The following is a 14,044-nucleotide window of genomic DNA, read 5'->3' as shown; positions in this document are numbered from 1 at the left end:
TCTTCTTGCCGCCAGTGCCTCGTGATTGCACGGGTCTCGCGACCGAGGCAGGTTCCTTCACACAACCTCGTTTTCCCTCTGCGTCACTTGCCTCTCTGTTCGCCTTCTTTCCTGCGGAGAAGCAGCAAGTGTCTGCCGCCTCACGGCTGCCACGCGTGCCGGCGCGCCATCCTGCCGCCTACCCCTGCGAGGGCGACCGCTCGCGTCCCGAGCTCTCGAAAGGCTCAGCTGACACCCTTCTCGCCTTCCTTCTCTTCCCGGCGAGAAATCTGCGGTTCAGCCCCGCACCCGCTCCGCAGCGGAGCGCCTCGCCACGGACACGCGACCTGCCAGCCTCTCTAACTGCACTGCCGACCAACCCAGGGGGCCCGCCGTCGCTGCTTGCACCCTTTTCCCCCCTCGGGCTCCTCTCGGGACGCCACTCTGGATCTGCATGCAGCACTTCTTTGCTGTCGGCTTTTGGTCCGTCTCCGCTTTGCGATCGCTGGTTTCCCTCGGCTGACGAACGCTCCGGACGCGAACCGCCGACGTTCCCGCAGGCCTCCGGAAGACACACGGCGCAGCCAGGGGGGGGTCGCGTCCGAGGGCGGCCGGTCTCTGCTGGCGCAGATTTCAGCCGGAGTTTGAACGAGACACACGGCCTCGGCAGAACGACGGGAGTCCTGCGACCTCCGCCCACCTCTTCAGCGCCATGTGCCGGTCTTCCGCGCACACGGAGCCGGCAGGCTCCACGCATCGCGCCAAACTTCTCTCCCTTTTCTTCCCGTGCTCGCCGTCGTTCTTCGCCCTCGTCAGACTGTTCGTCGCCTCCCTTCCCGAATCCACACGCAGACCCTCTTCCGTGGCCAGCACCCCCCCGCAGCGATCTCCGTGCGCTCTTGCCTCAGATAGGGCCTCCCTGGGGGCATCAGTACACCCGCGGAACCTGCACGCGTTTCAGTGACTCGACCGGATCTTGCTTGTCTTGTGCCTCAACGCCGTCCCCGTTTCCAGGGGCGCTGACCCCCGTTTTGTCCTTTCCTGCCTCCTCCGCTCGTCTCCCGCCGAGTCAGCGGTCGCCGCGCAGTCAACGAAGGCCCGAGGTAGCCCCGCTTCAGCCGTCGCCATCGCATGCCGGCGCGATGGGCTACAGACGAGATCGGCACCACACCACGCCTTTGTCTCGCTCCCACGCTTCGTGGTCTTCAACGCAGAGATATGCAGCCAGACTGCGGGAACAAGCGGTCCCGCAACACCCTTCGGGCGCGGAAAGCACTGACGGGCGCGGAAACTTCGATTACTCCTCTCGGATGTCACGACAGCGTGGCGTGTCAGCAGCTTTGCGTCATCCCTTTGGGTGGCTCAACGGGTTTTCGCCGGGACGTCGAGAAAGCGGACGATGCCCAGCGCCTGCAGGGCTGCAGGAGACTGGCGAGCGCGAGACAATGTTTGACGCAAGGCCAACTCTCTCTTCGTCGTTCGCCCCTTTCCCTTTCTCTTCCCTCTTCCCGTCACACGCTGCCGGCACCCTTGATAAGCTGAGCCGAGCAACGCCCGTCCGTCCACGCCCTACTGTTTCATCAGCCGCTCGCGAGCGTTCACACGTCCGTTCGCCGTTGCCAGGCGTCCCCGCTTCCTCTTCGCCTTCGCCGTCTCGTCTCGCTCCTGCGTCGCATTCTTCGTCGGCTGCCTGGACTTCCTCGTCGATCCCTCCCGCCTCTGCTAGGTTCCATTTCCAGCGTCAGACGCGAAGGCGCGGCCTCCAAGGCGACTCCTTTGACGGGCTTTCTCGTCCCCAAGAAGAGCCTACAGAGACGCCGAGACGCCAATCCGTTCCAGATTCGTCCGCGCTCTTCACCCCTCAAGCCTGGCCTTCCCGCTGGTCTGCGTCTTCGCCCTCGCGTCTTGTCCCCTCCCGCCGACATTTCCCTGAGCGTGTTCTGAGGGCGTTTCCTTTCTCACCTGTCCTCCAGAAAAGAATGCCTTCGTCGCTTTCGCCGTCTGCGTTTTCTTCTCCACGTTCTCCGTCTTCTTGGTTCCCTTCTTCGCCTTTTTCGCCTGCGCCCATCTGTCCGACTCGCCCCGCTCGGAGGCCGCGGAGCCCCACTGCGGGAGGCGACGCCCTTGGAGAGAAGCGCAGGTGGATCCGGGACCGCGGAGGAAGGCGCGAGAGCCAAGAGAGACCAGCGGGCGGATCAGAACTCTCCGACCCCGAGAGGTTCGCGCGAGAGCCTTGGCGACACCTGCCGAAACTTCTTCGATCTCGTTCGGCGTCCTTTTCCCCTTTGCAGGGTGAGAGGGAGGACATGGCTGCGCACCCCGCATTTGCTTGGCTGCGCGAGAGAACCCGAAAACCTTTCGGCTTTCCTCAGCATGGCGGAGTGGAGGAGAGATCCGCTCAAGCGGCTCGGAAAGCCTTGCTGATGAATTCCCTTTTTTACGAAGTTAACAGGGACGCGAGGGCGACTGCAGAGCGCAGCGGAGAGAGTGCACCTCGCGAGATCTCTCAGGAGCCCGAGGGTGACTCTGAAAGCGAACTGAAGCAGCCGTCGTCTTTAGCTGTTCCCCCGCAATCACCTTCTGGCCGTTCGGGCTTGTCTCCTTCCCCGTCTCCCTGTGCTCTCTCGTCCTCCCCATCCGTCGCACGCATTCCCGATCCACCTGATCGCCGACCGGACTTCCCTGCTTTGTCGTCGTCCATTCCTGGCCTCCCTGCGGCCCTACCAGGAGACTGCCAGGTCACACCTATGCGTGAGACGATCTTGGAGACAGTGGAAGGAACGCTGCTCTCGTCGCTTACGACGCTGCTGCGCCTCCTCCACCCCCAGCTGCTCGAGGAGGCGAACGGGACAGCTGCAGCGCTCCTGCGGCGGCAGCAACGCCCGCCGGCAGAGCTCATGGAGACTGCGGGAGGCGAGGATCTCGCAGATGGAAGGCGTGCGGCGACGGGAAACGCACCTGAGAGGCCGTCGCAGAGTTTCTCTTCGACTGTGGAAGACGGAGACAGAAGCGGCAGCATCGTAGAGAAGGAACGGGAGGTTGAGGGAGAGCCTGAGCACGAGGGAAGGCTGCAGGCGGCAGAAAACTCAAACGAGTCGCGTCCTCAAGGCGAAAGCGGCGCTGAAGTGCGTCAGCTCCCGGGCGTCCTTCCTTCACCTCCGCGTTTCGACGACTCGGCGTCCATCGCGCCAGCCGATCCGCCCCTCTTTCTTCTGTGCTGCAGTGGAGGGAGCGACAGCACTGCGCTGTTGCATGCGTTTGCTCGCTTGTTCTCCCCGCGGGCGATAGCGTTGCGACAGGCCTTTCTCCGCGACCCGAGCGCGCTGTCTCCCCGAGAGCTCCACTCTCCCCCCGAGAAGCTTTCTCGTCTCCGCTCTTCTCCAGTCGAACAAGAGGAGCCTCGCGAGGCTCTCGACGGAAGAGGCGCGACGCCCCCTGAGGACTCCGCCTCTTCTGCGCCTTCAGCGTCGCATTCTCCTTCTTCGGCGCCTTTCCCTCTTTGGTTTCCCGCCTCAGGGGCGGATTCGCCCGTTGCGCAAGTCCCCCAGTCTGGAGCCTCGTCCGCACTCGAAAGCAGCCTGCGCAACGCGGGAGAGCGCGCTGCGGGAGGGAACCGCGACAGGATGCTGCCAGCGGCCGCCGGGGCCCTGACGCTTCCGATCCACGTCGTCTACTTTGACCACGCGCAAAGGCCGGAGGCTGCGCAGAAGGAAGCGGCGAGCGTTCGGCGCCTCTGCGAGTTCTACGGGTTCCCGTTCCATCGCTGCGCCTTGATCCGAAAACCTCCCGAGGATCAGTCCCACGACGGCAAGGCCGAGGACCAGGAAGGAGACAGAGAGGAGGCACATGCACAGAAGGGCGAGGAGGCCAGAGTGGACGAGAAGCTGCAGCTTTGTGAGGAGATCGTCAGGGGAGAGTCCGACGTGCGTGGCCTGGAGAGGTGCGGACTCCAAGGGACCCGGCAGATACCGGAGGAGACAGGAGCGGGTGTGACTCTGGGGGCGGCGTCTTCGCTCGCGTCGATCCTCTCGCCTTCGCCGTCGTCCTTGGCTGCTTCGAGTTGCGCGTCGTCGGTTTCGCCCCCGCCCTCGGGCCACGCAACGTTCGCTGCCACGTCGCCATTCGCTTCCTTTTCCTGGTCGTTTCCGCTTCCAGCCTCCGCTGCCCGTGAGGCTCCTCAGAGGGCCTTCCGCGAATGGCGGCGGCGAGCGTCTGCCGCGCTGCTGTCCCTGCTTTCTTCGTTGCGCCTTCGAGATTTGCAGGAATTGCAGAAACACAACGAAGAGCGGTTGAGTGACGAGACGCACACAACGCACGACGGCGACAGGCATCCCGAGACGTCTGGCCGCGTGCGAGATTCCACAGAGGGTGCAATAACGCCTCCGTCTGCTCGTCCTCTTCTCTCTCCGGAAGATGAATGCTGGATACAGGGCGCGAAGACGCACAGGTCGGGAGCGCGAAGCCTGTTTGGGCCTTTCGTGTCGCCTAGCCTTTTGTCTCAGCTTCGGGACGCGACGGGAGCGCCGTCAGCTGCGGCAGGTCACGCAGTCTCCGGAACTGCCTCGACCGACTCTCTGCGTGCCTCGTTCCCTCTGTCTCTTCTTCCGTCTTCGCGCGTCTCCTCGCAGCCTGAGAAGGCGGGCACAAAAGGAGACGACTCACGCCGCGAAGACGAGGACGCGAAAAGCTGCAGAGACGCCAAAGCAGCTGAGGCGCAGGAAGGAAGCGGAAAAGACAGGCAGAAGGGAAAGGACACGCTGGATCTGGAGAAGGCAGATAGGAAGGAGTGCGCCGCTTGCAGAGGAGAGACTGAGGAAGGCCGAGATGTCACGAAAGAAGAGAACGTGAGGAGCGACGAGAGGGCGTCGAGGGCGAGAGATAGCGGAGAGCCTCGTGCCTACGTCGTGATGGCTCACCATGCGGGGGACGAGTTGGAGACGCTGGTAATGAAATTGCTGCGCGGTTCTCACCTCACGAATCTCGGGTACGCGAGAGACACGAAAACGCCTGCCTCCTTCCTTTGCTTCTCTCGTTTCGCCTGCGCTGCCTTTGACGTTGTCGCTCCGTTCTTATCTATGCACTCAAGCATTCACGTCTGCCCACAGTTTAACACACGTAGGATTATGCACGTGCGAGAATGAACAGGCGTTACATACAAATCGATGTACATATATATATTTATATATATATATATATGTATATGTATATATGTAGATACGCCGAGATGTAGGTCTATTTATGGAAAGATGAAACAGTTGATTTCAGCCTGCTCCTGACCGACTCGCATTAGCGTGGAAGTCCGTAGAGCCGACGCACGGCGAAAGAAAGAGGCAACACAGAGTTGCATCTGTGTTCGGTTTTCCACGCGTCGTGAACGTTCCAAATCCCCGGTAGGATCTCGGGACAGCTCATCTGCATTCCGTCGCCTTCAAAGTGAGAAGGCAATCGCGTTTCGGAGGCGGGCTGTAGGCTTCTCCCTTGTTGATATTTGTGTCTGTTCTCCGCATTCCGTCTTCTTGCCAGGGGCATGAGCACCGTGTCTCCACTGAGCAGCCGGACACCTCGCTTTGCGGTCTTTCGGCCTTTTCTGTCTCTGCAAAAGGCGCATCTCCAGCGCTACGTGAAGGTAAAAACATGGCGAGGAACGCATGCGGAGTCGCCACTTTTTGGGCCCTCGAAAAACAGCGATTGGGACTCCGAAACAGTCGACACACGTGCGCCACGCCCCGGCTCCGTTGTCTGGGATCTTCTGCCGCAGCATATCTGCGCCGGTGCTTTCCACGTTTTTCCCTTTGCTGCGTGACCGTGGCGGAACTAGTTAAAAGGCGTCCGCGACTGCTTGGATGCCGCGTAGGAGCGGCCTTCACCGTCGTAGGAGGCAACGCTTCAGTGTCGCATTCTTTTTATCGTGGCTAAAAGTCTGCAGAGCCATTCCGACACTCGCAAAACGGAGACAGTCGCTGCTGGTGAGTCAACATGCGTTGTGCGCAGGCGCTAGGCGGCACGTGGAGGGAAGACGAGACGAACGCGATGCCGACGAAATATCCGAGGAACGCTGTCCGTCTCCGTCTCCTGCCTCTCCTCGCGTCGTTTTTTGCGTCTTCGGCCGCCGACCCCGCGTCTCCGCCTCCTTTGGTTTCCTTCTCGGCCTCGCGGTCGGGGTCGCGTGCACCGCGCGCATCTGCGCTCTTTCCCGTTTCACGCGTTTTGTCTCCGTTCGCGCTCTCAGCTCCACGACGGTCCAGCGCCTCCGGCTCTCTCGCACCTCCTCGCCTGTCCTCAGCTTCGCCCGCGTCTTCGCCGAACCCCCAGGGAGACGCCGTGCGCTACAGCGCACTTTTGGCGGCGAAGCGTGCAGCGTCTGTGGCGCTGTCTCTTCTCGGACAGCCCCGCGACAGGGCACAGGGCGCGGGAGCCTCGATGGCGGCTGCTGCGTCGCCTCCCGGGAGAGAAGAAGACAGTCCGTCGGAGAAAAAAGGGGGGAGAAGCCGGGGAGGTACTGACGGAGCGCGTTCGTCTCCGGCTGCCGACTGGAGCGCCTACGAGAGCAGAGACGAGGCACAAAGCGTCGACGCGCACCCGACGCTCATGGCGCTTGCCGAAGCTGCAGCCAACATTTTCTTCAACGGCCCGGAACCGACAAGAAGCCACGCTCTCCTCAGGCGAGCGTCGAGCCTAGCGAGGCAGAGTGCGGCACTGCGAGAGTGGGTCGGCCGGGAGGCGACCAAGTGGGAGAGGCGCGTTTTCTCTGGAGAAGCGTGGAGGCGGGAGGAGGCGAGTCCGAGCGCAGAAGACAGCAGAGAAGGATCGACGGAGGCCGAGGAGAAACAAACGGGGGGAAAGCCGGCCACCCACGCGGAGAAACAGAGGGCGAACGAGGAGGCGGACGTGCACGCGAAACGGGCGACGGCAGCACTAGCGGGCGCGAGGGAGGCTGGAGAAGCCGAATCCGAGTCTGCCTGTTTCGTTTCGGAGACGGTGCCAAGTGGAGTGGCGGGAAACGGGAGGGACGTGTTTGCCGAGGACGCGGGGAACTCGCAGCCGTTCCCGCTCGCCCTGTGGCAGAAGGAGGAGGCGCGTTTCTTTCAGCAGGAGCTCTTGCACCGTTGGCTGGTGCGGGCGAGTGAAGAGCAGCTGGGGCTTTCCTACGCCGCCTTGGAGGACCTCACGAATGCACTCCTTGCGCTCCGCCCCACTGGGCGCGGGAAAAAAGGCCGAGGCAGAGACAAGGAAGCGATGGGAAAGGCAGGGACGGCAACAGAAGGGGGAGGCGAAGAAAGAGAAGCAAAGCAGCGGAACGAAGAGGAAGGCAGAGAAGGGAAGACAGAGGAAAGACGGGACGAAGAACGCGAGGGAGAAGGAGGACGAGAGGCACGAGACGAAGGGGGGGAAGCGGACGAGAGAGCACAAAGAGCAGAAGCTGAAGAAAAACGAGAAGGTGTCGGGAGGGCAAGTGAGGCCTCGTCCGCTCCAGTAGACAGCAGCGCGGCGGGCGTGGATGAAGAAGGCAGAGAAGGGAACGTGTCAGCCAGAGAAGAAACGCGAGAGAAGAAGACGCGCAGAGAAGAGAGAGAGCGAGGACAAGCGCCTGAGCTCACTCACAAAGAGAACGAGAGAGAAGGAAAGAAGAAAAAAACCTGTAGCTGGCAAGTCCACCTTCCCGGACCATTCACCCTCAAGGAAAGGGGAGGCTTCCTGTTTCTAGTCAAAGGTGTTGAGAAAAGCTAGGACGTCCGAGGCCACCAACGAGACAAAAGGGGACTGTCAACACACACCTGGAGCTAACAAGGCACATTTCTCTCGCCAAAGGTATACCCCGCAGTACTATCCATTATTCAAATATATTCATGTGCGTATATATATATATATGCATATATATATATATAGGTATATATATACACATATATACATCGAATCAGTGCCTCCTGCGGTCTCGAGTTCGTACCAGCGAAACGACAGGCGAAAACTGGTGAGGCAGCATCCTCACAACAGCTTCGGTATCTGGGTCGGAGTGGGAAGGATGGGAGAAACAAGTTTCGCGTTTTGTATCCTCGATTTCAGCGTCTGGTGCACGCGAAGGTGGTTTGAGGCAAATGGAGAGTTGCCAGCGGTCCTGTCGCGCCTCGGCTGAACTTTCATTTCGGATGCGTTGTTCTGAGCAGGAAACAGTCCCGCTTTTAAACAGGCGATGCGCAATGAGTTTCTCCAGAAAAATATCTCTCTATATATCTACATCTATCTATCTATCTATAAATATACGTATCTCCATATGAGCATGTGCGTATGTGCATGCATGCACATATATGTCTTCATGCATATTGCGAAAAAGTGGGGATTCGGGCCAAGAGAGATTGCTCAGGATGACAGAACTCCTATCTTCCTCTGCATCAGCGTGCGGACGCACCGGCTTTCAAAAGCCTATATATCTAATAATTCAATATCAAATAGTTGAACGAATGACCCTCGTACGAGAGATGCATATAGATATACAGGTACATGCATCCACATCACTCTAGGATATATCTACAGACATATGTGTATGTATTTCGAACGCTGTAAGGCACATACATATATATAGAGACGGGAGATGGGCATCTCTCTAGAGAGCAAGTACAGGTGTCGACGCCTTCGGTATCACCCCCGGCGGTAGGTTCACGTTTTTGCGTTTCTCCGGTGAGGCGTGAAGCGCAACGGAACCTCAACCTCGTGCTTTCGTTTTCCCCGTCTTCGCTTCTTTTTTGTCAAATATATTGCCAAATTCTTTTGTTCCGGGGCGGCGGGGGGGGGGGGGGGGGGACGCACGTTTCACACTCTGGAGAGGACAAAACGCTGTCGCCGCTTCAGCCTAAGACATTGTCCTCTCGTAATGGAATGCCCGTCGAGGCGGAAATGTCGTCTTTATCACCGGAAAGGAAGAAGAAAGAAATGACGCACGAGAGGAGACACGCAAGCAGGAGAGGAGAGACAAGGAGAGACTTCCGTCCATAGGCGGCTGCTGTCGGGAGACAGCGAGGGAAACAGGAGGAGATGAGAGAGAAACAGGAGGAGCTGAGAGAGAAACAAGAGGAGCTGAGACAGAAAGAAAAAGAGCAGTTAGTGGAGGTTTGCAGAGAAGAAGCGGCTGAAACCTGACAGCCAGTCTGGACAGAGTCGCACAAGGAGCGTAGAGGCCAGAAGTAAAAAAACCAGAGAAGTTAAAAATCTCGAGAGGAGAGAACGAGTCCTGGGAAACCACAGGAAAAGGAGAAGGCGTGGACGCAGCGGCTGCCCCACCGCCATGCTCATGGCCCACAAAAACAGTTCCCTCGGGATCGCCTCACAACTGTTTTTTCAAATACATATGGCAGGCATGCACGGTGATACATTCGTTTTTAATTCCCGCTGGAGCGGAATCAAGGAATGCTGAAGCAAATTTAATATACCATAAATATCCACTTACATGTGCACATATGGTCGCTTTCACACTCTCTATACAGGTGAACCCACAAATATACATATAGTCATGTATATATATATATATATATATATATATATATATATATGTTTATATATATGTTTATATATACATATATATGTTATATATACTGTTTGGGAGAGAATGGCCGCAGCGAGACAAAGCCCCATAGCAACCTGGCGATGGAGATGCATCACCATCGCCACAGAAGCGAGACCACGAGAGGGATTTCACGGTTTCTCTCTTTCTTCTTCCTCTTCGTCTAAATCGACGTAGCGTTCCTGGATCGTGTCTAGCCTGCGAGCAAAGCAACCAGGGCTGACGCCGCAGGTGAAACATGCTTCCTCACAGCCGGAATCGCAACTCGAGAAGAGTTCTTTTTGGACACAAGGATTGCTCAAGTAGAAAAAGAAGACGCAGAAGTATCCGAGCTCGTCGAACGAGAAGAGTCGCCGTTCCCGCTCGCCCTACGAGGTTTTCACATGCATTCCGAGAGACGGCGAAGGAATGGCTACATGGTACGCACATAAGAGACGCACAGGTGTACGCACGTGCGTGTGAATACGTGTGCAGACGTCTATGTATTTATATCTAAAAGTGTTTACGCATATATGCACGGGAAAATGTATATCTGCCGATTTGAAAATGAAAAGGCAAGCCACGACCACAACCTGCGAGGTAAGCGAGAGAGAGGCGCGCGGGGGACTTACAGATCTGCTGTGTCTTCCGTGTTGTCGAGAGCCACGTTGAAGATGTTGAAATCTGCCGCCATGTTTCCTAGGCTGTAGCTGCAAGTTCAATACAGTGCGACGAGAAAGAGACAGTAACAGAGTGACGACGAAAAGACACAGAGAAAGAAAGATATAGAACGAGAAAGAGAGACAGAGAGAAAGAAAGATGAGAATGGGAAAAACAGAAAGAGAGGTATAGAGAATGGGAAACTGAAACGGAAAAAGAGAGGGATAGAGAGTGAGACCGAGAGGAAATAAAGGATTCGAAGAAAGATAAGATGTGGTGGGGCACTCCATTCCGTCCCCTCGTTGTTCATGCATTTCTCGCTCTGTAGGGGCTCTTCGCAGTCTCCCGGCGTGAGTTCGGTCTCTAGCGTTTTTCTTCTGTCTCGGTTCCATCTCTGCCCCTTCCTTCTCCGTCTCTTCCGCTCGCCGTTTTTTCTTTCCTCTCTCTGACATCTCACCCATTTGCCACGTCGATGGCCTTGAGGAGATTGAGCACGGAGTGCTTCTCCTGAATGTCGAGGAGTTTGAATGAAACGAGGCTGCAGAAAGGCACAACACAAAGATCGCGACTCAAATCCGAACGCAGGGATGCATGCACTCGTCGTTTCGCACAGGGCTGTGACATCCGCAAACTGCGAGACCGGTCTTGCGCCGAAGCTCTCTCCGGGGGCAAAAAAGAATCTGCGAACAAGGCGCGAGCCTTGGCACTTGATATGGCGGTACACGCCTAGGCAAATGTATCCGCATGCATGAAAGTAGAAGCTTTCTGGATATTCGCATGCACAGTGTTTGTGTATGTGTGCGATGGAAGATGCTGTGCGAGTATGTCGACGCCTCTGTGGAGAGAGAGAGGCACGTCTTGGTCTGAGAAGTTAATCCGAAATTTTTGCCATCAAGACGGCATGGAGGGGGCGTCTCTTCTGCCCCAGAAAACGCCGGTCCGCTCTCTGCGGTTTCGAGGTACCGAGCGACCCGAGAATCTAAAAGGAAGATAGATGAGCGTGGCCCAGTCCCACAACGCACTTATAATCCTCGATGAGTTCACAGAGCAGTTCGGTGTGCTCCTTCATCTTTGCCTGCAGTGACAAGCAAGCACCAAACCGAGAGAAAAGGGAAGGCGCGACCGTTCTGTTCCGTTTGACAAGATAAACACAAGCAAGGACGAAAGGACGGCGTTTCCGCTCGCGACGGCCGTTGCCTTGCCGCGTGGAAAATGACAGGCGCAAGCGGAACGAGAATGGAAGTCTCTGTTTCGGTGTCGCCGTAGACAGAAAACGGCCACGGAGAGAAAGAAGCGAGACGTCGACGCAAGCGAAGTCCCGAGGAGGCAGAGAAGAGAACGGGAAGGCGCGGAGAGAAACTGACAGCAAGGCAAAAAGAGAAAAGGAAACCCCGCAGAGACGAGCGAAGAAAGCCAAGTTTGCTGTGCAGAGGGAGAGACACGCGCGAGAAGGGAGGCATGACTTGCGACGCCTGGAGAGAAGCGAGACGGCCGACATCAGAAAGAGCCGAAAAACGAGAAGAAAGCGCAGAGACACGAAAACGAGAGCGAGCGTACCGTCATCGGATGCGTGTTCTCCATAGCGGTAATGAGTTCGCTGAGGTCTTGCACTTCTGCGAAGTACTCCAGGCGAAACGCTGAGAAAGAGAAAAGGGAAAACCGACGGGAAGAGACAGAATCGGATGGGCGGGAGAAGCAGCAAAAGACCCGAGACAGAAAAGAGACGCGCGAGCTCACCTAACTGGTCTCGGTGATGTTTCAAAAGGTCGATCTTCGACAGGACGTTCACGTGCGGCAGCTCCAGCAGCAGCTGGCCGCTTAAAGAGACGAGAAGCGCGCTGATGTACTGAAGAACGCCGCGCAGAAAGAAACCGACAACAGACCGATGCGAAGCGGAAAAAGGAGGCGAGCGGCCACGCAGCTCGCATCGAGAGCTCCCAACCAAGAGATAGACAGGAGACAGAAAGGAGAAAGACAGGAAACAGACAGGAAACGGGCAGGAGACAGAAAGGAGATAGACAGGCGGGAGTCCGAGGAGGGAGACATGCGAGAGAGGAGAGAGTCGCGGGCGTGACAGGAAGTGAAAGAAGACGGCGCTGAGACCCAGCGCGATCTCTGTGCCTAGCCTTGCCTTGTAGGCCATCGGTGCAAAGTGTGCTGTCGACGAGATGGACGGCTGTGAGCTGGGAAGAGCAGGGAAAAAAAGAAACAGAAAAGCGGCGCGAGGTGTCGAGTGCGGGACGCATCCAAGCGACATCTGTTTTTGGGCAAACGAGGCGGCGAAGGTCAAACGGAAACAAGGGAGAGAGCAATCGCAGCGAGAAAACGCGACGGCCAAAAGAAACACAGCGAAGGAGACGGGAAGCGGCGGCAAAAAGGAACAGACAAACGACGACCGACACGAGAGAGAGACAGCGGACACAGTGCAAGAACAAAACACGTGGAAAGATGACGCGCCTCAGGGGATACGAAAAAACAAAACCGGAGCGCGGAGGGAGGAGGACGCAAGCGTCGGCACAGACACTCCCGTAGGCTGTCGACCCCCACGCGCCTCAAGGATCTCGGTTAGGTTTATTGAGTTGAGGAAAACGGAAAGGAAAGGTCTGTCGAGAGAATCAGAAAGCGAGAAGTTGGAAGGAAGTCTCTGGCAAGCAGGAGACGCGGCGGGAGCTCGTGGCGGCGCTTGCGGCGTCGCAGAGAGAAGGGACGAGCCCGCGAGTCGACAGCGGCGACGAAAGCGAAGGCGGAAACGGGGACTTAAACGGAGGCAAGCAGAGTTCTCGCGTTTTCCGACACAACCACAAAGGGAGGTGCGACTGCAGGCTTACTCTTGCGTCGAGGCCCTTTTGCAGGCGCTGGACGACGCGCTGCATGGACTCGTGGTGCGTGTACACCTCAACCTGTCCGGGGCAGTCGAATAGAATGTAATGGCCTGCGAAGCGAAGAGCGCGAAAGGAAAAAAACGCCGGAAGTGGGGACGAGAGAACGAAAGAAAAAAGAGACAAGAAGAGGACGAGAGGGACCCAAACGTGTGGGGAGCAGAGCGAGGTGGAGAAGGGCGGGGGAAAGAAAAGAGAGAGGCGGGACAGGAAGGCACCCAAAAACAAATCAGCTAGCCTATGGCGTGTGCGGGGATCTGGGAGCTCCCTTCAGAGCGAGGAGGGATGAGACGATCTGAGGTAGCTCGTCGCGTACTTTTGAATTTTTTGATTTGCTCCTCTAACCAGTCGAGATTGACAAGCAGGAACTCGAGGCAGTAGATGAGGGCTGCGAACACCAGAAGAGGAAGCAGACGCGAGGACGGGAGGGTGGGGGGGGGCTGATACACGCTCTTTAGTCGCTGCTTGAGTTTTTCACCGTTGGGTCTCGCTCTGTTTGTCTTCCGTTCTTCCGAGCGCTGCGTTCACTCTTTTTCTTCTCTGCTTTCCCGTCGTCTCTCGCCACCTGCCTCTCTCTGCAGGCGCGCCCAGAGAGCATGTGAAAACCGATCTAACGCATCGGCACACCAGTAGAAGCAACTCGGTACAAACACACACAAAGATATATATATATATATATTCGGGAATATGATTGTATGGATATGGATATACGAATATACTGGAGGCAGCATCGATGGACCTCGGTGGAAATCTGGGGGAAAAGAGACGGGACTGAGAACAACGCCGGTGTATCTTTCCGTTGGCGACAAGGCTTGATTCCGCCGCAGTTGGAGTGTCGGGTTCGTGCCGATGGAGAGACGGAAAAAAGGCCGCTCTGAGGTGGGAGCCAAGGAGGACGCAAGCGAAAGATGCAAGAGAGAACGAGGGAAAAAGCAGGAAGAGAGAGAGACTAGAGTTTTACCTCCATTGGGGCCGAGGCGATTCTTTCCATGAG

At 57.2% G+C, this 14,044-nt stretch overlaps 2 protein-coding genes across 2 annotated transcripts; one reads left to right on the top strand and one right to left on the bottom strand.

The window, feature by feature from the left end:
* Nucleotides 1-1,958: 1,958 nt before the first annotated feature.
* NCLIV_052110 (conserved hypothetical protein) lies at nt 1,959-7,707 on the top strand (the record flags this gene model as incomplete). Its single annotated transcript, XM_003884764.1, has 3 exons — nt 1,959-4,963; nt 5,503-5,605; nt 5,971-7,707. The coding sequence occupies 3 exons, from the start codon at nt 1,959-1,961 to the stop codon at nt 7,705-7,707; spliced, it is 4,845 nt and encodes a 1,614-aa protein (XP_003884813.1).
* A 1,956-nt stretch (nt 7,708-9,663) lies between these two features.
* On the bottom strand, nt 9,664-14,017 carry NCLIV_052100 (hypothetical protein; the record flags this gene model as incomplete). Its single annotated transcript, XM_003884763.1, has 9 exons — nt 9,664-9,730; nt 10,144-10,221; nt 10,629-10,709; nt 11,194-11,246; nt 11,729-11,808; nt 11,909-12,017; nt 13,000-13,103; nt 13,367-13,511; nt 14,012-14,017. The coding sequence occupies 9 exons, from the start codon at nt 14,015-14,017 to the stop codon at nt 9,664-9,666; spliced, it is 723 nt and encodes a 240-aa protein (XP_003884812.1).
* Nucleotides 14,018-14,044: the final 27 nt, after the last annotated feature.

The sequence above is a fragment of the Neospora caninum genome, chromosome X (genome assembly GCF_000208865.1).
Source record: "Neospora caninum Liverpool complete genome, chromosome X".
Taxonomy (NCBI): Eukaryota; Apicomplexa; class Conoidasida; order Eucoccidiorida; family Sarcocystidae; genus Neospora; species Neospora caninum.
This window is presented reverse-complemented; position numbering and strand designations above follow the sequence as displayed.